At 46.5% G+C, this 23197-nt stretch overlaps 1 protein-coding gene across 1 annotated transcript in view; it reads left to right on the forward strand.

Annotated features, from left to right (window-relative positions):
- The first annotated feature begins 693 nt into the window (after positions 1 to 693).
- Positions 694 to 23197, forward strand: part of Ldlr (low density lipoprotein receptor) — a 44050-nt gene continuing 21546 nt past the window's right edge. The window contains exons 1-8 of the mRNA XM_045143295.1: positions 694 to 875; positions 9621 to 9743; positions 10721 to 10843; positions 12257 to 12643; positions 16988 to 17110; positions 19307 to 19429; positions 20659 to 20778; positions 22185 to 22310. Of these exons, the coding sequence (XP_044999230.1) occupies positions 800 to 875; positions 9621 to 9743; positions 10721 to 10843; positions 12257 to 12643; positions 16988 to 17110; positions 19307 to 19429; positions 20659 to 20778; positions 22185 to 22310 (1201 nt within the window). The 5' untranslated portion in view covers positions 694 to 799. The remainder of the gene's footprint in view (positions 876 to 9620; positions 9744 to 10720; positions 10844 to 12256; positions 12644 to 16987; positions 17111 to 19306; positions 19430 to 20658; positions 20779 to 22184; positions 22311 to 23197) is intronic.

Consider the following 23197-nt stretch of genomic DNA (forward strand, 5'->3'; position numbering starts at 1 on the left):
AGGCCCTCGTGGGCCATTTTTCTCTCTCAAAAAAAAACAGTGATACATGCATATGTATCTGGAGTTTTCAAGTGGTAGGTGGTCCTGGTACATACTATGTACATACACACACACATACATAAATAATAAAAACCTTTTGTTTGCTTGGAAGTCACTATATATTCTCAGGTGGCCTCGAACTCACGGAGATACTCTTACCTCTGCCTCCCATGTGCTATTTTCTCTCTCTCTCTTTTTTTTTTTTTTTTTTGAGTCGCTGGGGATGGAACCTGAGACCTCAGCACTTTTCCTCCCCAATTACAGTTTATAAGGTGATTGATTGGAGTAATCACGTAAAAACTGGAACTAAATCTTGTCAGAAATCTATCCACGATTCCTGGAAAGCAGCAGCAAACTGCAAGAAGGAGAAAGTCTACGAACTGTTTCCATTGAGACCAAGAGGATCTGAAACTACTCTTGCTATTTTTCTCTGGGAACCAAGAAGAAACGTGGCAGCTAAACGTTTGGGAAATTGCTGGGAGAATTCCCCAGGTAAGATGTCCAGGACACCGGTAGTGTCCTGCCTTTTGCCAGGATGGAAATTCGAGTCAGGACTTCACGGGTTAAGGAGGAGCCGTTCGAAGCTCCTCCCCGCGCAGTGAGGTGAAGACATTTGAAAATCACCCCATGTAAACTCCTCCCCCAGCTGGGAACCTCACTTTGGCATGCTACAAATGACACTGGCCCCCGGCGCGTAGTCACCTCCGGTCGGGTGCAGTGCGGGAGTCGGGGTGGCACGCTGCAGGCAAAGGTTGTGAACATGAGTCCTACGGCCTGGGCGCAACGCTGGGCCGCCGCCCTGCTTCTCGTCGCCGCCGCCGCCGCCGGGGCTGCAGGTAAGGCTCGCTCAGGGGGCCCTCGCCAGACCCGTCGACCCCGGTCGTTTATTCGGGACCTGGAGGAGTTTGGAACAGAGCCACCCATTCCTTAGGAAGCTTGGAGAGGACGAAGAAGGGGGAGTGCCCGGCTTTTAAGAAGTCAGGGTGGGCAGAAGCGGGGAGCAGCTTTCCCAAGTCTCCATCAGGCGTGGGCTCCCCGTTTTGTGGGGAGCCCCAGTTCTGAGAGCGGGACTGGAACGATGGGGACGCGCCGAGGGGCTCAACTTTGGAGAGCTGCCTTTCCTAAGCCCAGGACTCCGCCGCTTGGTCCCCGCGCCTCGTGGGGCTCCCGGCGGGACCCCGCCCCTCGCCCGGCCCGCCCCCGAGCTCCTATTGGGCGACTCGCGAACAGGCGAGCCTCGAGCCACTCCCCTCGTCCAATGGGAGGCGGAGGCGGCGCAGGGCGTGGCCCGCCGCGCGGCTGGCCGGGGCGGGGCTGATGCAGAAGTTCCGCCCCCTCCCTCGCGTAGGGCTCTGGGCGGGAACCCGGAGGCCTCCTGTGTGCTGGCGGCGACGGTGCCGTCTCCCGGCGTGCGGAAGGAGGCTGTGGTCTTCTGCCCGCCCGCCCGCCCTCCCGGGGGCCAGGCTGCGGGGCTCCGCGGATGTGGGAGACGTGCCCAGGCAGCAGACCTCAAGGCTGGCGCTGTGTTCCGTAGCGCGGGAGGGCAGGGCCCGCCGCGACTCTCGGTGGCTTTGTTTCGAGGCTCTGATGAAGGAAGGCTGTTCGTCTTGCCGAGGAATGAGTTTCAATTGAGTTTACACGGGAAGCGTAGGTTCCACGGTGTAGTGGTCAGCACTTTGGATTCTGATTTTGGACCGGAGAGTAGGATGGTTTATCACCCGTGACCTGGCTTACTTTTGCTTTCCTTCGTCTTTTTTTTCTTTCCTTTCCTTTTTTTTTTCCGGTTTTTCGAAGTAACCCAGGCTGACCCGGGATTCACCATGTATTCTCAGGGTGGCCTCGAGCTAACGGCGATCCTCCTACGTCTGCTTCCTGAGTGCTGAGATTAAAGGCGTGCGTCACCACGCCTGGCTGTCATTTCTTCACTTTTTGCTTCTCTTTTCTTGACGGTGTTCATGTATGCTAGCCCCAAAGTCACTATGTAGCCGACTTTTAACTGATTCTTCTGCTTCTACTTCCCAGGTACTGAGATCCCAGGCATATGCCAGCACGCCCCGGTTATGTGGTGCTGGAGATCCGGGCCCAGGGCTTTCCGCAGGCTAGGCAAGCACTCTACCCAATCGAGCCACAACCCTAGCCTGGGCTAATGTTTTCTTACTGTGGCTTTAAGTTAGCTGCCCAGACACAGTGGGCCCTGCTCTAGATAGGGTTTTAAATGGCTCCTTTTCTTAATCAGAACCAGCACAGCCTATATGTAAATAAGACTGGGACTGGAGGAAGCTTCTGGTATTGGCTGGGCGTTGGCTTTGAGTGCTGGAACAGCTGTGAACTGTGGGATACCCATATTAAGGAAACTAGTAGTATTCAGACCTTCCTGAGTGTCAAACAAATGGGAAAACATGGAACACCGACAGAAAGGCCATGCTTCTTAAAAGGAACAAGGGCAAAATTTACCCACCCTCTTTGGAAAAGAACACTGCTTCATTTATTTGACTTTAAATCTATTTATTTTGGGGAAAACATGTATGCCACAGTGTGTATGTGAAGGTCAGAAGCCTGTGCTCTGCCTTCTTGAGACAGATGGGCTCCGGCTGTTGCCAAGGAACTCCCTAACTGCAAACAAAAGTCAGGCATGATGGCCTGGAGAGATGGCTTAGCGGTTAAGGCGTTTGCCTGCAAAACCAAAGGACCTCGGTTCGATTTCCCAGGACCCATGTAAGCCAGATGTACAAGGTGGTGTATGCGTCTGGAGTTTGCAGTGGCTGGTGGCCCTGGCACGCCCATTCTCTCTGTGTGCCTGCCTCGTTCCCTCTCTCTAAATAAATAAAATAATTTTTTTTTTAAAGTCAGGCACGGGCTGGAGAGATGGCTTAGCGGTTAAGCGCTTGCCTGTTCATGAAGCCTAAGGACCCCGGTTCGAGGCTCGTTTCCCCAGGACCCAAGTTAGCCAGATGCACAAGGGGCACACGGAGTTCCTTTGCAGTGGCTGGAAGCCCTTGTGCGCCTATTCCCTCTCTATCTGTCTCTTTCCCTCTCTCTGTCACTTTCAAATAAATAAATTTAAAAAATGAACATAAAAAGTCAGGCATGTTGAGATTACAGGTACATGTGCCATTGTGCATCTGGTTTTACAGGGTGCTGAGGAATTGAGCCAGGGCCTTTATAAGCAAGAACTTTTGACTGCTGAACCATCTCCCCAGGTTCTGTTTCTTTTCTTTTTCCTTTTTCTTTCTTCCTTTCTTTTTTTGAGGCAGGGTCTCTCTGTTTAGTTCAGCGTGGCCTGGAATTCACCTTACGCCCAGGCTGCCACCAGACTTGCTGCAGTCCACCTGCCTCAGCCTCCTGAGTGCTGGGATAAATAAGCCACCACACCCCTGGCTGTGGGCTTGTTTTGTTTTTAGTTTTTTTTATTGTTTCTAGGGATGGAATGTAGGACTTCCTGTGTGATAACTAAGCACTTGTGCCCTTGTGCTTGCCAGTCTCTTGGTTGCTTTCAGTTACAGCTGTGTTTGCTGTCCCTGGGGATAGACTCTTCAAGGAAACCAGCCTATCAGCTATTGGTTTCTCTGAACAACTACTTAGTGTGGGAAAGAAAACAAAGTGGCTTGGCTGTCATCTCAGCACATGAAAGGTTGAGACAAAAGGACCTTGAATTCAAGGACAGCCTGAGATACATGAGACTCTGTCTCTGAAAAGAAAAAGCCACTCAAATCAGGCTTTGATCCCAGCACTTGGAAGGCAGAGGTAGGAGGATCACCTTGAGTTAGAGGCCAACCTGAGACTACATAGCGAATTCCAGGTCAGCCTTGGTTTGAGTGAGATCCTACCTCAAAAATAAATAAATAAATAAATAAATAAATGCCACTCAAAAATCAAACATAGAGGGTATTGGCTACCTCATTTGTGTGCTTGAAGAAAAAAGGCAGAAGTGTGTATTCTCCTTTTCAGTTTCAATAACCTTGTCCCTGACTTGTCATTGACAAGTTGACCTCTGACCTCTGCCTCCCAAGTGCTGGGATGTTGGGGATTTTTTTGTTTGGTTTGGATTGGTTTTCCGAAATAGGGTTTCACTCTGACTCAGACTGACCTGGGACTCACTATGGAGTCTCAGGGTGGCCTGGAACTCATGGTGATCCTCCTACCTCTGCCTCCCAAGTGCTGGGATTAAAGGTGTGTGCCACCATGCCGGACTTACTTTTTGGTTTTTGAGGTAGGATCTTACTCTAGCCCAAGCTGTCCTGGAATCCACTATGTAGTCTCAGGCTATCCCCAACCTCACAGATATCCTCCTACCTTAGCCTCCCGGTGCTAGGATTAAAGGCTTGTGCCACCATGACCAGCTTTCTTTTCATTAAAAAAATTTATTTGTTTACTTACGTATTTATTAGAGAAAGGGAGAATGGGTATGTCAGAGCTTCCTGCTGCTGTAAATGAACTGTTATATTTATTTGTTAGTCTACAAAGGTGAGAGCAATGGATTAATGACCAGTCAGTCACCAGAGCCACTGTGGCTCTATGGGGTGACTAATGCTCCTCCCCCAGATCTTAGCTACTAGTGCCCCATGCTGAACCTCCCTTCATAATTACTCCCTTAGCATTAGTATCTCCCTTGCTTCCTGTCTGTGTGGAGGCCTGAGTCATTTCCTCTTTGAGTAGAGCTGTGAGTCAGCTAGGTGTAGAGGCACATTAGGCTGCTCCAGCAACCAACACCAGGTAGGGCAGCCACAGTTAGTCACAAGAATGATTCGCCTTGCTGGGTGTGATGACTCACACCCTTTCATCCTAGTTCACTCTGTAGTCCCAGCCATTTTATTTCATTTTTATTTTATTTTATTTTATTTGGTTTTCCAAGGTAAGGTCTTGCTGTAGCCCAGACTGATCTGTAATTCACTATGTAGTCTCAGGGTAGCCTCGAACTCATGGCGATCCTCCTATCTCTGCCTCCCTAGTGCTGGGATTAAAGGCCTCCACCACCATTCCCAGCTTCATTTATTTTATTTATTTATTTTAGAGAGACACAGAATTGGTCAGGGCCTTAGCCACTGAAATCTAACTCCAGGCACTTGTGCCATCTCGTGGGCATGTGAAACCTTGTGCTTGCCTTGCCTTTGTCCATGTAGCTTACATGGGATCTGAAAAGTCCAACATGGGTCCTTAGGCTTGGCAAGCAAGCAAGCGGTTAAACCATCTCTCCATCCTATCAGGCTAGTTTTTAAATAGGTAGGTACTGGGGAATTGAACCAATGTGCCATCTCTCCATCCCCGTTTTTTTGTTTTGTTTTTCAAGGTAGGGTCTCACTCTAGCTCAGGCTGACCTGGAATTCACTATGTAGTCTCAGGGTAGCCTCGAACTCATGGAAGTCTTCCTACCTCTGCCTCCTAGTGCTGGGATTACAAGCGTGTACCACCATACCCATTTTTTAAAATTGTTTTTATTTGACAGAGAAAGAGAGAGGGAGAGAATGGAAGAGAATGCCAGGGTCTCCAGCTACTACAAATGACACATGCGCCCCCTTGTGCATCTGGCTAATGTGGGTCCTAGGGAATTGAACCTGGGTCCTTTGGCTTTGCTTGCAAACGCCTTAACCACTAAGCCATCCCTCCAGCCCTGATTTTTTTTTTTTTTTTTTTTTTTTTTTGAGGCAGGGTTTCACTCTATCCTCTGCTGACCTGGAACTCACTGTAATCTCTGACTGACCTCCAACTCACAGGGATCTGGGATTTAAAGTGTGCACCACTAGGCCATCATTTTATACACGTTATGGAGCGTGATGACTGTGACTGCCATACTGTGAACTGAGACTTTTGTCTTGCAAGGATGACAGACCCTCACAGAGTTGAAGTCTGGACTGCAACGTACTTAAGAAACCTGTCATTTCAATATAGGGTGAGGGCTGGGGAGGTGGCTCTCAGTGGTTAAAGGCTCTTGCTTGCAATGCTTGACAGATTGGGTCCAGTTCTCCAGTATTCGTGCAATGCCAGGTGCACAAAGTGGTGCATACATCTGAAGTTCATTTGCAGTGCAAGATGCTCTGGTGTGCCCATTCTTTCTACTTGCAAATAAGTAAATAAGAATATTTTTAGCCTAGTGTGGTGGTGCACACCTTTAATCCCAGCAGTTGGGAGACACAGGTAGGAGGTTCGCCATGAGTTCAAGGCCAGCCTGTGACTACAGAGTGAATTCCCGGTCAACCTAGGCTAAAGACAGACCCTACCTTGAAAAACCAAAAAGAAAAAAAGTGGGGGGCTGGAGAGGTGGTTTAGTGGTTGAGGCGCTTGCCTATGAAGCCTAAGAACCCAGGTTCAACTCCCCAGAGCCCACATAAGTCAGATGCACATGGTGGCACATGCATTTGGAGTTCGTTTGTGGTGGCTAGAGGACCTAGTGTGTCCATTTTTATTCTGTCTCTTTCTTTTTCTCTGGTAAGTAATAAATGAAAATGTATGTGTTTGCCACTTTGTGCACCTGGCATGTAGTTCCTGGGGAATTGAATCAAGGCCCTGTTGGCTTTACAAGTAAGTACCTTTAACCACTTAGACATCTCCCAGTCCTTTTTTTATTTCTTTCTTTCTTTTTTTTTTTTTTTTTTTTTTTTTTTTTGATTTTTCAAGGTAGGGTTTCACACTAGCCCAGGCTCACCTGGAGTTTATGTAATCTCATGGTGGTCTCGAACTCACAGCAGTCCTCCTACCTCTGCCTCCAGAGTGCTGGGATTAAAGGTGTGCACCATGATACCTGGCCCCAGCCCTTAGTTTTAAATTAAATATTTATTTATTTATTTGCATAAGTGTGTGTGTGTGTGTGTGTGTGTGTGTGTGTGTGTGTGCATGCACTTATGCATGGGTGCATGCACTTGAGTCTCTTGCTACTTCAGTGAACACCAGGTGCTCATGCTACTTTTTGTGTCTGGCTCCATGTGGGTGCTGGGCTTCCCGTTAACTGCTGAGCTGGCTCCCCAGTCCCTCTAGTCCATTGTTAAAAGTATCTGAGGGTGGGCTGGAGGGATGGCTAAAAGTGTTTTAAATTCATATATATATATCTCTTAGGGCTGAAGAAATGACTTAGCAGTTAAGGTGCTTGCCTGTGAAGCCAAAGGACCTAGATCTGATTCCCCAGGACCCACATAAGCCAGATACACAAGGGGGCACAAGTGGCTGGAGTTTGATTTCAGTGGCTAAGGCCCTAGCATGCCAATTCTCGCTCGCTCTCTAAAAAAAAATACACACACACACACACACATATAGGTATGTATATGTATATTGATATGGTGGTACACGCCTTTAATCCCAGTACTTGGGAGACAGAGGTAGGAGGATTGCCATTAGTTCGAGGCCACCCTGAGACTACATAGTGAATCCCAGGTCAGCCTGGGCTACAGCAAGACCCTACCTTGAAAATCTAAAAATAAATAAATAAGTAAAAATTAAAGCTGGAGAGATGGCTTAGCCATTAAGGTGTTTGCCTGCAAAGCCTAAGAACCCAGATTCGATTCTCCAGTACCCATGTAAACCAGATGCACTAAATAAATAAAAATATTTAAATATATTTTTTTAAACTGACCATGCTAGAGAGAGGGTTCAGTGGTTAAAGGCGCTTCCTTGCAAAACCTAATGGCCAAATTCAAGTGCCCAGTCCCTAAGTAAAGCCAGACACACAAAGTGTGTCTGGAGTTTGCAATGGCAAGAGGCCCTGATGTGCATGCTCTCTCTTTCTCTGATCGCAAATTAATAATCAAAATCTAAAAATTCTGATCTTTAGATTTATGATTGTCTTTGCTGCTGTATATTTACTAGTGTCTACTTCTTTTCTCTCTCTTTCTCTCACTCACTCTCTCTCTGTGATTTTTCAAGGTAGGGTCTCACTCTAGCCCAGGCTGACCTGGAATTCACTATGGAGTCTCACACTGGCCTTGAACTCACAGGAATCCTTCTACTTCTGCCTCCCCAGTGCTGGGATTAAAAGGCATGAGTCGCCGGGCATGGTGGCATATGCCTTTAATCCCAGCACTCAGGAGGTAGAGGTAGAGACAGGAGGATCTCTGTGAGTTCGAGGCCACCCTGAGACTTCATAGTGAATTCCAGGTCAGCCTGGGCTAGAGTGAGATCCTACCTCGAAAAACCAAAAAAAAAAAAAGGCATGAGTCACCATAAAGACATGCTCCACCATGCCCAGCTTCATGATCTTTTTTTTTTTTTTTTTGCATCCCAAGTGCTAGAGTTTTCTTTATATTTATTTTAAAATATATTTGATTTATTTGAGGGAGAGAGAGAGAGACTGGGCACACCAGGGCCTCCAGCCACTGCAAACGAACTCCAGACGTGTGCCCCCCCAGTCCATCTGGCTTATGTGGGTCCTGGAGAATTGAACCCGGATTCTTTGGCTTTGCAGATAGATGCCTTATCCTCTAAGCCATCTCCAGCCTTTATTTTTTTGGTTTTTCAAGGTAGTGTCTCTCTCTGGCCTAGGTTGACCTGGAATTCATTATATAGTTTCAGGGTGGCCTCAAAGTCGTGGTGATCTTGCTACCTCTGCCTCCTGAGTGCAGGGATTAAAAAGCATGCCCCACCACACCCTGCTTTTTTTGGGGGGGGGGGGAGCTTTCACTCACTAGTCCAGACTGACCTGGAATTCATTCTGTAGTCTCAGAGTGTGCTTGAACTCACAGCAATCCTCCAACCTCTGCCTCCCGAGTGCTGGAATTAAAGGCATGCACCACCATGCCCAGCTGGAGATTTTTTTTTTTTCCCAGAGTTCTAACATGTTTTAGATGTGGTGTGTATGTGTGGTATATGCACATGTGTGCCTAGATATGTGCATCTGGGCCAGGCATGGTGGTGCATACCTTTAATCCCAGCACTCGGGAGGCAGAGGTTGGAGGATCACCGTGAGTTTGAGGCCACCCTGAGACTACATAGTGAATTCTAGGTCAGCCTGAGCTAGAGTGAGACCCTACCTCAAAAAACCAAAAAAAAAAGAAAAAAGAAAACGATATGTGCATCTGCTACATGTGTGTAGAGAGCAGAGGAGAACTTAGGTGTACCCCTCTATCACTCATCACCTATTTCCTTGAGGTGGAATCTTGAGCCCAAGCTGCCTTTTCATAAGTTCTAACAATTCTTCATTTTCTGTTCCTCACATGACTGGGGTTATAGACATGCATGGCCATACCTAGTATTTATGTGAATACTTGGAACTGAGCTCAGGGTTCTCAGGCCCCCAAAGACCCTCATGCTTATGCCTCTTACCCACTAAGCCATCACCTCAAGCCCAGTTCTAACATTTTAATTCCTTCCCTCCATGGGTCTCGACTTTGCATTTCACAACAAAGATGCTGATCACTGCACATAGCTGACAATTTCCCCTTGGGGTTTTATTCATTCATTGCATCCTCCACTCTTCTTTTGGGTTTGAGAACTTACATTTGCTGTGCTTGTTTATTTTGCTGGAAACTGGGCTTTTTGGGTAAGATGACAGTTCTGGAGAATAGACACAGGAAATAGGCATATGCAGTAGGTACAGGAAATGTGGTCTGCTCAGGATTCTGCTAATGAGACCTTCCTTCCTCTTGCCTGTCTTCCAGTGGAAAACAAGTGCAGCAGGAATGAGTTCCAGTGCCAGGATGGGAGATGCATCTCCATCAAGTGGGTGTGTGATGGCAGTGCTGAGTGCCAGGATGGCTCTGATGAATTGGAAGAGACATGCAGTAAGTCCTCTGACACACACCCTTTATTTGTTGGTTGTGCTGGGGATGGAACCCACGGTCTCCCACATTTCACACATGCTTTACTGCTGAGCAGTACCTCCAGCTCCTGTCACTGATTTTTCTTGCATCGATATGTGTAGGTGGTTTGCATACATGTGCACATGCATGTACCTGTGCACAGCAAAGGTGGATGTTGAGTGGCTTCCTCAAGGCCCTTAACTGCTAAGCCATCTCTCCAGGCCCCCGCTCCTCCCCACCCCGCCTTTTTTTTTTTTTTTTTAGGTAGGGTCTCACTGTAGCTCAGGCTGACCTGGAATTCACTATGTAGTCTCAGGGTGGCCTCGAACTTCGTGATCCTCCTACATCTGCCTCGTGAGTGCTGGGATTAAAGGCGTGCACTAGCACACCCAGTTTATGCCTGGCAATTCTAATGTGTAAATTTTGTTGTTGTTGTTTTTAGAGGTAGAGTCTCACTCTGGTCCAGGCTGACCTGGAATTAACTGTGTAGTCTTTGGGTGACCTCGAACTCATGGTGATCCTCCTACCTCTGCCTCCCAAGTGCTGGGATTAAAGGCGTGCGCCACCACGCCCGACTCTAATGTGTAATTTTTTTAAAAATATTATTTATTTATTTATTTATTTGAGAGTAACAGAGAGAGAAAGAGGCAGATAGAGAGAGAGAATGGACATGCCAGGGCCTCTAGCCACTACAAACGAACTCCGGATGCGTGCGCCCCCTTGTGCATCTGGCTAACATGGGACCTGGGGAATAGAGCCTGGAACCGGGGTCCTTAGGCTTCACAGGCAAGCGCTTAACCCCTAAGCCATCTCTCCAGCCCTCTAATGTGTAATTTTTAACAAAGTCCATTAAATGTACTACATACTCCAATTTGGCCCATAAAGGTTAGATTTCTAGAACTTTCTACAGCTTCCTTAACAAACATTTGATTTAAGGCTTGCACTTCTTTTTCCTCTAGTGTCTGTCACCTGCAAATCAGAGGATTTCCGCTGTGGAGGTCGTGTCAACCGCTGTATTCCTAACATCTGGAGATGTGATGGTCAAATTGACTGCGAGAATGGCTCAGATGAGTTAGGCTGTGGTAAGGCCCAGTAACCCAACTGGCCCTGAGGATTGAGAAGAATTGGGCATTGTTTCCCAGGGTCCCCTACCAAAGTTGTAGCCTGGCTGTTCCTACCAAGCTCACTCACAACCTCAAATCACACCATGGTAAGGGGTAAGGGGACTTGGCTAACCAGTATAATTCCTGCCTAGAATCCACAGTGAGGGCTGGGGGCGTGGCTGAGGGGTAGAGCTCCTGCCTGGAATCCTCAGTGAGGGCTGGGGGCTGTGAGTTTGAGGCCACCCTGAGACTACATAGTGAATTCCAGGTCAGCCTGAGCTAGAGTGAGACCCTACCTGGAAAAAAAAGAAAAATAAATAAATAAAATAAAAAAGGACACTTGTAACAGCATACTGAAGTAAAAAATAAAGAACCTAGCCAGGAGTGATGGAGCACGCCTTTAATCCCAGCACTCGGGAGGCAGAGGTAGGAGGTTCACCGTGAGTTCGAGGCCACCCTGAGATTACATTTAGAATTCCAGGTCAGCCTGAGGTAAAGTGAGACTCTACCTTGTAAAGCCAAAAAATTAAAAATAAAAATAAATAAATAAATAAAAATAAAGTGCCTGAGGACTGGGGGTATGACTGTGTTGGGGCACTTGCCCTGCATGCTCAAGGTCCTGGGTTCCATCCCCAGTGCTGCAGATGTGGCGGTGCCCCCTGGTAACGCCAGCAGGCTGAGGAAGGAAGATCCTGAGGTTGAGGCTGGTCTGGGCTACATAGTGAGACCCTGTGTCGTGAAAATGTAACAAAAGGCAAGCAAAGAACTTCTGTATTGTTGATCAGTTCTCTGTATTTGTGGACTTTGCCACTTTATTTTTTGATAGCTTTACCATAGGTAAATGAAACTGTATCAAATGACATCACCAGTGGAACAAGCATAAATATGATGGCAAACTTGTAAATGGCATTGTCATCCTGCGCGGACAGCGTAAGACTTTAACCTCTTAACTGTCCAGAGGTCGTGACAGTGTTGTGTGGCCTTATGAATGAGCTAACTGAGCAAGGATGGAGTTTTCTACTTACTCTATTTATTTTGAGGTAGGGTCTCACTCTAGCCTAGGCTGACCTGGAATTCACTCTGCAGTCTCAAGGTAGCCTTAAACTCACGTTGATCTTCTTTCCTCTGCCTTCTGAGTGCTGGGATTAAAGGCATGGTCCCAGTTTTTACACAGGTGCTGGAGATCCAAACTCAGTCCCTCATGTTTGTGTGCCTGAAGTATTCCACAGTGTGGAGGAGGCATCTGCTACTGTAATGCATTTGCAATGCTCTGCAAATGGGACAGCCTCCGTAGGGCACAGTGTCCTCGTGTGTAGAACGAGCTGGTGTTGGCTGCTCTCGGCTCCAGGACTTAGAGGTGACAAGGTTGTCTCTTCTCCTTCATTCCTATAGCCCCTAAGACATGCTCCCAGGAAGAGTTCCGCTGCCACGACGGCAAGTGTATCGCTCACCAGTTCCTGTGCGACGGGGACCGGGACTGTCTGGATGGCTCGGATGAGGCCTTGTGTCCAGCAACCACCTGCGGCCCTGCGAGCTTCCGTTGCAACTCCTCCACCTGCATTCCCAAGCTGTGGGCCTGCGACCAAGATCCTGACTGTGAGGATGGTTCTGATGAGTGGCCCCAGCACTGCGGGGGCCACGACATGTCCTCCTCCCCAGGGGACAACAATCCCTGCTCGAACCTCGAATTCCACTGTCGCAGCGGAGAGTGCATCCACATCAGCTGGCTGTGTGATGGCGGCTTTGACTGCAAAGACAAGTCTGATGAAGAAAACTGTGGTATGGGCTGGAAGCTCCTAGTATAGTGGCTCTTGGTGCTTACATTTCACATTGTCTGTCATGAAAGCTGCTGTATTTTTAAATTTATTTTATGTTTTTATTATTTGTTTTTTTCTTTTTTTTTTAATTTTTTATTTATTTATTTGAGAGCGACAGACACAGAGAGAAAGACAGATAGAGGGAGAGAGAGAGAATGGGCGCGCCAGGGCTTCCAGCCTCTGCAAACGAACTCCAGACTCCCCTTGTGCATCTGGCTAATGTGGGACCTGGGGAACCGAGCCTCAAACCGGGGTCCTTAGGCTTCACAGGCAAGCGCTTAACCGCTAAGCCATCTCTCCAGCCCTGTTTTTTTCTTTTTTTTAAGTTATTTTTATTTATTTATTATTTTTGGTCAAGATAGGGTCATGCTCTAGCCCAGGCAGTCCTGGGATTAGTCTCAGAGTGGCCTCAAACTCATGGCAGTCCTCCTACCTGTGCCACTCAAGTGCTGAAATTAAAGGTGTGTGCCACCACGCATGGCTAATTATTATTATTATTATTAAGAACATATTTCGTATGGATACTGTTTTGTTTTGGTTTTTGTTTTCTGAGGTAGGGTCTTGCTTTAGTCCAGTGTGACCTGGAACTCACTATGTAGTTTGAGGCCATCTCAGGGTAGCCTCAAACTCACAGTGATCCTCCTACCTCTGCCGCCCAAGTCCAAGTCCTAAAGGCATGTAATTTTTTTTTTTTTTTTTTTTTTTTTTTTTTGATGTAGGGTCTCACACTTTCCCAGACTAACCTGAAATTCACTATGTAGTCTCAGGGGTGCCTCAAACTCCAAACAGTCTTCCTATCTCTGCCTCCCGAGTGCTGGGATTTAAAGGTGTTGCCTCACCATGCCCCTCTGCTGTTTTTCTTTTTAATATATATTAATATTTATTTATTTATTTACTTTGGTTTTTCAAGGTAGGGTTTCACTCTAGCTCAGGCTGACATGGAATTCACTATTTAGTCAAGCTGGCCTTGAATTCATGGTGGTCCTCCTACCTCTGACTCCTGAGTGCTGGGATTAAAGGTATGTGCCACCACACCTATCTATTTTTTTTTAATTTATTTTAGAGACAGAAAGATAGAGAGAATGGGTGTGCCAGGGCCATTAGCCACTGCAAACGAACTCCAGATGCCTCCCAAGTTCTGAGACTATAGGCCTGAGCCACCACATCTAGCTGGTTGGGTTTTTTTTTTTTTTTTTTTTGACAACTTTCATAATTATAGACAATAAGCCATGATAATTCCTTCCCTTCTCTCTTTCACTTTTAAAACTCCACTCTACCATATCCTCTCTGCCTCTCAATCAGTCTCTTTTATTTTGATGTCATCATCTTTTCCTCCTATTATACTGGTCTTGTTTAGGTAGTAACAGGCACTGTGAGGTCATGGATATCCAGGCTATTTTGTGTCTGGAAGAGTGCATTGTAAGGGCTCCTGCCCTTTCTTTGGCTCTCACATTGTTGCTTTTTAAGTCATCCCAGAGGTCACTGCCCTCTGCAAACAGAAGCTTCTCTAACCAATAGTGATTTTTTTTTGTCTGCTTGTTTCTTGTTTCTTTTTTCAAGGTAGGGTCTTGCTGTAGCCCAGGCTGACATGGAATTCACTATGTAGTCTCAGGGTGGTCTTGAGCTCAGAGCAATCCTCCTACCTCTGCCTCCTAAATGCTGGGATTAAAGGTGTGTGCCACCATGCTCAGTTAGTTGGGGATTCTTGAGAGAGAACCTCATTCTACAGTACAAATTAGCCTTGAATATATGATTCTCCTGCTTCAAGTTCCCTAGTACTAGTATGACAAGTATATGGTACTAAGCTTATTATCCTTTTTGGAAAAGGGGAGTGTATTAGTTCATTTTCAATTATTATAACAAAATACCGGAGGCTCAGTTCTTTATAAAGAAAGGAGGTTCATGGAGCTTAAAGTTCTAGAGGTTCAAAGGCATGGTTTTGGCACAAGTTTGGCTATTGTGTGATCTCCCAGTGAATGGCCCATCGTATGTATTAGTTACTTTCCTTCTTGCCATGGCAAGAAGAAGCACCTTAAGGAAGGATGGTTTAATTCTGGCTTACAGTTTAACGGATTACAGTCCATTATGGTGAGAAGGCAAGGGGCAGAATGATGAAATAGCCAGTCACATTGCATCCATAAGCAGAGAATGGTGAACATAGATGCTCAGCTTGCTTTCTCCTTTTTATTCCATCTGGGGCCCCAGCCCATGGGATGTCACCCCCTCCAATTAGGGTGGGTCTTCCCACCTCATTTAACTGAATCTAGAACTCCCTCACATGTGCCTAGAGATTTGTTGCCTAGGTGATTTCATCTCCTTTGGAGATCAACCATCACACCCTGGTGCTAGTGTGTGCAAAAGATAGGAAGCCAGAGTGTGAGGAGAGACCAACCATGACTCCCCCCGGCTCTCCCTCCCCTTCCCTTCTCTATACCAGGGCCAAACTTGCAACCCAGTAATTCTTTTTTTTTTTTTTTTAATATCTTATTTTTTATTTATTTGACATAGAAAGAGGGAGAGAGAGAGAGAATGGGCCTGTCAGGGCCTCCAGCCATTGCAAACGAACTCCAGATGCCTGCGACACCTTGTGCATCTGGCTAACGTGGGTCCTGGGGAATCAAACCTGGGTCCTTTGTCTTTTCAGGCAAATGCCTTAACTGCTAAGCCATCCCTCCAGCCCTCAACCCAGTAATTCTTACAGACCAACATCCAGGCCATAGAGCAGGGAGCCAGTGACAACTCACAGGATTACTGACCTGAGAATGTCCTTTGCTCCAGGCCCACTCAGTGATGTTCAAGCTGGGTGACTTTTGGCTGAGGATTTGGCCTGGAGTGACTCCCTGTGTAGCAGTATTGATCCTGGCAGGTTTCTGTCACATTCCAAGGCCATCAAACAGAACTTTCTGCAGTGATAGCAATGTCCTGTTATTGTACTGATGGGGCCTTGCTTGGCCATGGTCAGTTTCAAGTGTGAGTAGTTACCTGAGGAATGGGATTTGGACTTGACTGAATATTAAATCATTGAAAGATAAGTCAGGGCTGGAGGGAAGGCTTAGCAATTAAGGGACTTGCCTGAGAAGAATAAGGATCCAGGTTCAATTTCCAGTACCCATGTAAGCCAGATGCACAAGGTGGTACATGTGTGTCTGGAGTTCATTTACCACTGCTGGAGCCGCTGGTGTGTCCATTCTTTCTCTTTCCCTCTCCCTCCCTCCCTTTTCCTTTCCTCCCTCTTTAAGAGAAAGAAAAAAAAGAAAAATAAAATAAATAAATAAATTAGTTAAATCATAACCTGGGCATGTAGTATGTAATCCCAATCCCAGCACTTGGGAAGTAGAGGCAAGTGGTTCAGGCGTTTAAGGTCAGCCTCAGCTACATGAGATCCTAACTCAAAAACAAGCACTGGGGAGATAGCTTAGTCAAGTGCTTGTCTTGCAAGCATGAAGACATGAATTTGACTCCTAGAATCTGGGCGAAAGTATGAGGCTTGACTCCCACAGTACAGGAGGCAGAGGCAGGAGGCAGCCCTGAGGCTCACCTGCCAAGTGCTCTGGCCTGTCGTAAGCTCCAGGCCAGCGTGAGATGTGAGACTGCCCGTGCAGCTGTCTCACACTCCCGAGGGTGATCCTCCAGGCTGGTTTCTGGCCCCTCCATGTTCACGCTCCTTTACCTCCCATATGTGTGCTCGCTCACACACAGACACACAACACATACGTACATTTAAAGAAATCTGACTGTGGAGGTGCACATCTTTAATCCTAGCACTTGGGAAACCGAGTTAGAGACCAGCCTAGACCACAGTGAGACCCTGCCTCAAAAAGTACAAGAGTTTGGGCATGCTGCTATATACCTTTAATCTTATCACTCAGGAGGCTGAGGTAGGAGGATTACCATGAGTTTGAGGCTAGCCTGGGGTGCAGAGTTCAAAAAAAAAAAAAAATCAGGAAGGCTTATGAATTCTTTGCTTATAAATTCTGCTCCATTAATGTTTTCAGATGTCTGATGACTACATAACTAAAACTAAGTTTAAGCAAACTGCCAGTGAAGGGAGATGGCTATATTTCTCTTTTTATTTTTACTTATTTATTTTAAGAGCGAGAACAGTCAGGCCATGGCCTCTTGCCACTGCAAACAAACTGCAGACACTGTCTGGCTTTATGTAGGTACAGGGAATTAATGGGACCTGGGCCAGCAGGATTATCAAGCAAGTACCTTTAACTTCTGAGCCATCTCTCCAGCCTGATATAGTTTTGTTTCTTTCCTTGGCTGACTCTTCATATGAAAACCACCGTGTTGTCTTCCCCAGCTGTGGCCACCTGCCGCCCTGATGAATTCCAGTGCTCTGATGGCCCGTGCATCCACGGCAGCCGGCAGTGTGACCGAGAATATGACTGCAAGGACATGAGTGACGAACTCGGCTGCATCAATGGTGACCTTTAGCCCCCTGGCTCCTATTCCCTTCTGTCAGTGCCTGACCTTTACAAAAAAAAATGTCTGGAGTGTGTGGAGGGGGGAGGGAACAAGGACAGTAGGTCCCAAGTGAGGGGAGGTAACTGCAGGGCCAAGTCCCCACCAGCTTAGAGAAGGAAAGTGTTGTGAGATTGAGACCTTCCTGGGTCTCATTTTGCCTAGCTGGGCTGGATAATGATAACCCCAGTTTCATAACTTGACTTATTTGTTTATTTGTACTTCTTCATACACGTGTGTGTGTGCACGCCTGTGCACTTAAGGCCCTTGTGCCCCTGCATATAAACACTAGACACGTGCCCCAATTTTTGCATCCCGCTTACATGGATGGCTTGAGAATTGCGTCCTGGCCAGCAGGCGATGCAAGCAAGCACCTTTAACTGCTGAGCCATTTTCTGTTCCTAAGCTTCTTTTTTATCTTGCAAAACTGAAACATTCTGTCCCCATTAAACATTAATTCCCTATTGCCATCTCCAGCCATCTAGGGCATGTCTCACAATGCCCTGGCTTCTACCATCCCAGACAAGGTTTTGCTCTAAAGTCCAGCTTCTTGGGGTCTAAGGATACAGACATGCACCATCACACTCAGCCTTAAAAAATCCTGGCTTTTTTTGTGGGGGGGGGGAGAGATTCTAGGTAGGGTCTCGCTATAGCCCAGGCTAATCTGGAATATATAGTCTCAGGCTGGCCTTGAATTCACAGTGATCCTCCTACGTCAGCCTCCCGAGTACTGAGATTAAAAGCTTGCTCCACCATGCCCAGCCTGAGTGATTTTTTTCCAAAAGTATTTTATTTATTTATTTGAAAAAGAGGGGGACAATAGAGAAAGAAGTGGGTGCACCATTGCCTCTAGCCATTGCAAACAATTCCAGACATATGCACCATCTTGTGCATCTGGCTTATGGGGGTACTAGGGAATTGAAACTGGGTCCTTAGGCTTCACAGACAAGCGCCTTAATCACTAAGCCACCTCTCCAGCCTAAATTTCGAGGTAGGGTTTTGCTCTAGTCCAGGCTGTCCTGGAATTCACTATGTGATCTCAGGATTGCCTTGAACTCATGGCGATCCTTCTACCTCTGCCTCCAGAGTGCTGGGATTAAAGGCGTGCACCACCATGCCCAGCCCAAATATTCTTTCTTTAAAATATTTTATTTTTATTTATTTGTTTGGCAGAGAAAGAGGGGGAGAGAGAGGCAGAGAGAATGGGAATGCCAGGGCTTCCAGCCATTGCAAACAAACTCCAGACACATGCACCCCCTTGTGCATCTGGCTAACATGGGTCCTGGGGAATTGAACTTCGGTCCTTTGGCTTTGCAGGCAAATTTCTTTAACCACTAGGCCATCCCTCCAGCCCCCAAATTTAAAAACAAACAAACAACAAAAAAATAACTTTAGGACTAAAGAGATGGCTTGATGGCTAAAAGTATTTATTACAAAGCCTGACACCCATGCACATGGGAGGCAGAGGTAGGAGGATTGTTGTGAATTTTATAAAACCCTAAAAAAGGGGCAGGAGTGATGGCTTAATGGTTAAGCACTTGCCTGTGAAGCCTAAGGACCCTGGTTCAAGGCTTGATTCCCCAATACCCACACAATCCAGATGCGCAAGGCAGCACATGCATGCATATGGAGTTTGTTTGCAGTGGCTTGAGGCCCTGGAACGTCCATTCTCTCTTTCTTTCTCTTTCACTGTCACTCAAAAAAAAAAAAAAAAAAAAAAAAAAGCTGGGCATGGAGGTATATGCCTTTAATCCCAGCACTCTGGAGGCAGAGGTAGATGGGTTTCTGTGAGTTTGAGGCCACCTGAGACTATATAGTGAATTCCAGGTCAGCCTGGGCTAGAGTGAAGCCCTACCTTGAAACACCCCCCCCCCCAAAAAAAAGGTAAGCAGTGCTGGGGAGATGGTTTAGTAGTTAAGGCGCTTGCCTACAAAGCCTAAAGACCCAGGTTTGATTTCCTACCACCCATATAATCCAGATGCATAAGGTAGCATATGCACCTGGAGTTTTTTTTTTGCAGTGGATAGAGGCCCAGGTATACTGATTCCCTCTCTCTTTCTCTCTCAAATAAATCAATAAAATATTTTAAAAAAAAACAAACCAGTAAGCACACTCCTACAGCTCAGACATCCCTGAACCTTCTCTTGCTCTTTCATAGTGACGCTGTGTGAGGGCCCCAACAATTTCAAGTGCCTAAGTGGTGAATGCATCACCATGGACAAAGTGTGCAACTCAGCCCGGGACTGCCGTGACTGGTCAGACGAGCCCATAAAGGAATGCAGTGAGTCTTGGGCAATGGGTAACTCACTGAGTTTCTGGAGAGCCAGGGATGGCACCAAGGTGTGGGCCCTGTGGAACAGTTTGTCCAGGCTGTCCACTCTCAAGAAACCAAGGGCTCACTATGCCTTAGGAAACCCCAGAAATGTTGACGCCAGAACCAGAAAGCCTTAGGGAGGCTTAAATACAAATCATATAGCAAGCCAGGCGTGGTGGTGCATGCCTTTAATCCCAGCACTTGGGAGGCAGAGTGTAGGAGGATTGCTGTGAGTTCGAGGCCACCCTGAGACTCCATAGTGAATTTTAGGTTAGCCTGGGCTAAAGTGAAACCCTACTTCGAAAAACAAAAAAACTCAGTAGCAGAGGCCAGTAAGTTAAAAAGGACATATAAAGGGAAGAGAAAGGAAGGGAGGAAGGTACTTAATAAGTTGGTATTGTATATATGTAAGTAGAATGATTGAGATGGGGAAGGGATATGATGGAGAATGGAATTTCAAAGGGGAAGGTGGGGGGGAGGGTATTACCATGGGATATTTTTTATGATCATGGAAAATGTTAATAAAAATTGAGAAAAAAAAGAATGCTCAGAGAAAAACATGTAGGCAAATATTTGCTATAAACAGAAAATGAAGATTAATATTTTACTATGACATTTTAATAATCTAATCAACATTAATAATTTAATATTATAATGCTTTTGATTTAATAAATATTAAAATTTTAAAAAAGAAAACAACAACAACAAAAAATCATATAGCAAAGCCTGGGGTGGTAGCACACGCCTTTAATCCCAGCACTCGAGAGGCAGAGGAAAGTGGATCACTGTGAATTCAAGGCCACCCTGAGATTACATAGTGAATTCCAGGTCAGTTTGGGCTAGAGTGAGACCCTACCTCGAAAAACCTAAAAAGAAAAAAAAACAACTCATATAGCAGTTTGGGGGTTTGGTACACACCTGTAATATTAGTGCTCTCGAGGAGACATTTCCTTCAGTGGTTTAGCCACTGGTAAGTTTCCCATGTAAATGTAAATAACCAGTCAATGTCCTCCTGCACCTATACTCCTATTAAGTAACCTTAATAAACTCAGCAACTTAATAAACCAACAAAGACCTCAAAGTCAAAGGGGAAGTGGTTAGGCGGAAGGAGGCATTCAGCGGTAGGGAAAAGCACAAGAGTAGGCAGTGTGGGTGAATCTGATTGTATGACCACTCTGTTTCCCTACCTGATGCAGAGACCAATGAGTGCTTAGATAGCAATGGTGGCTGTTCCCACGTCTGCAATGACCTCAAGATCGGCTATGAGTGCTTGTGTCCCAGTGGCTTCCGGCTGGTGGACCGACACAAATGCGAAGGTGAGTCCTGAGTTCAGACGGATTCGCTAGATGCTGTTCACATGGAAACAGACCTGTCAGGAGACACCTGGCCCCTTGATTAAAAATAGAGGATGGGAGCTCCCCCCTCACCTGTGCAAAAAAAAAATACATATTTCCAGGCATGGTGGCACATGCCTTTAATTCCAGCACTCAGAAGGCAGAGGTAGGAAGATTGCCGTGAGTTTGAGGCCAGCCTGAGACTACATAGTCCATTCAAGGTCAGTCTAAGCCAGAGCAAGACCCTACCTAGAAACCCCTGCCCCCCCAAAAAAATTAGAGGATGGGGCTAAGAGATGACCTAGCGGTTAAGGCTTTTGCCTATGAAGCCTAAAGGTTCAGGTTTGACTCCTCAGAGTCCACATAAGCCAGACCCACCAGGTGATGCATGTGCACAATGTGTTGTTAACCTTCCCAAGAATAAAAGACCACTGGCCACAAATTATGGCCAAATTGAAGCAAGTTTTTAATTTTGCCCAATAGAGCTGGTCCAGGGGCTACCTCCCTAAGGCAGGGTGTAGCAAGCAGCCTGAGTCAGCATCTATGGCTCTTCAAAAGGTGAAACCATAGGAATCACAGGGTAGGGGGTTTTCAGTGGCAAGCAAGTGTGGTGACAGAAGCAGACCAGCCATTACAGTTAAACTACTTCCCTAGACGTGATGAATACACAATCCTGGGAACAGTAACCAGGGAACAATTTGTGCCCCCCGCTCAAACATAGAAACTTAGAGAAACAGAAACTTAATAGTCATTATATCAAAATGGCTCTTGCTGTTAAAATGGAGCCAGGTTGGCTCTTTAGCATCTGGAGTTACATTGCAGTGGCTAGAGGGCCTGGCATGCCAATTTTCACTATCTCTCACTCTTATAAAAAGAAAAATAGCAGATGGGGTAAAGAGATAGTTCATCAGTTAAGGCACTTTCCTGCAAGGCCTAACAACCCTGGTTCGAGTCCCAAGTGTCCACATAAAGCCAGATGCACAATATGGTTCATGCACTGAGAGTTTGCAGTAGCTAAAAGGCCCTACATACCCATTCTCTCCTCCCTCCCTCTCTCTCTTTGAAAATAAATAAAGTATTTAAAAAAAAAGTCGGGCGTGGTGGTGCTCTCCTTTAATCCCAGCACTCGGGAAGCAGAGGTAGGAGGATTGCTGTGAGTTCGAGACCGCCCTGAGACTACATAGTCAATTTCAGGTCAGCCCGAGCTAGAGCAAGACCCTACCTCAAAAAAACCCAAACAAAAAAAAGAATCTTGCAGTGTTATCTAGGTACCAGATGTGAATGGTGAGGGCCTGCTGCTGTTCGAAGACTTTGGTTTGCGTTGTCGCTGTAGCCCCAGCCCTGGAGCAAGGACCCTGCACAACTCATTTCTCTGTCTCCATGCACAGATATTGATGAGTGTCAGGAGCCAGACGCTTGCAGCCAGTTGTGCGTGAACCTGGTGGGCAGCTACAAGTGTGAGTGTAATGCAGGTTTCCAGATGGACCCCCACACAAGGACATGCAAGGGTGTGGGTGAGTGCAGGGTACTTGGGGGGTGGGAATCTCTTTGTAACTCTGAACAGTTGAACTACCTGCTTAGCTGGGTGTGGTGGTCGTCAAGGCCTCTGGCAGATGGGAGATAGGTCACTTAGGGGTGGCCTCTGCCGGCACATCCTCCCTAGGATTCATCTAGTACGTGCTATAAGGACAACCCAGTCCCACAGAACAACTGTGACTTCTAGCTGTTCTTTTTTTTTTTTTTTTAATATTGGGCTGGAAAGATGGCTTAATGGTTAAGCCACTTTACTGCAAAGGCAAAGGACCCAGGTTCGATTCCCCAGGACCCATGTAAGCCAGATGCACAAGATGGTGCACACATCTGGAGTTCGTTTTCAGCGGCTAGAAGCCCTGGTGTGCCCATTCTCTCACTCTTCACTCTCTCTCTTTCTGTATCTCTAACTGCCTCTCTCTCTCAAATATTAAAAAAAAAAATTATTTTGTTTATTAGAGAGAGAGAGGAAGAGGCTAAGCCATCTCTCTAGCCCTAAAAATGTTTTTATTGATTGCTTTGTAAGGAAAAAGAATAATATTCATTAAAGCCTAGTGTGGCGGTGCACACCTTTAATTCCAGCACTCTGGGAGGCAGAGGTAGAAGATCGCCGTGAGTTCAAGGCCACCCTGAGACACAGTGAATTCCAGGTCAGCCTGAGCTAGAGTAAGACCCTACCTCAAAAAAAACAAAATGAAAAATAAATAAATAAATAAATAAAATAAAAATATTGCCAGGGCTGGTGCTCAGTGGGTAAGAGTGCTTGCTGTGCAAGCCCAAGGACCTGAGTTTGATCCCAGCACCCATGTAAAAAGCTGGCATGGCTGTGTGTGACTGCAATCCTAGTGCTGAGGAGGCAGAGACAAGGGGA

This window comes from Jaculus jaculus, chromosome 2 (assembly GCF_020740685.1).
Source record: "Jaculus jaculus isolate mJacJac1 chromosome 2, mJacJac1.mat.Y.cur, whole genome shotgun sequence".
Classification (NCBI taxonomy): Eukaryota; Metazoa; Chordata; class Mammalia; order Rodentia; family Dipodidae; genus Jaculus; species Jaculus jaculus.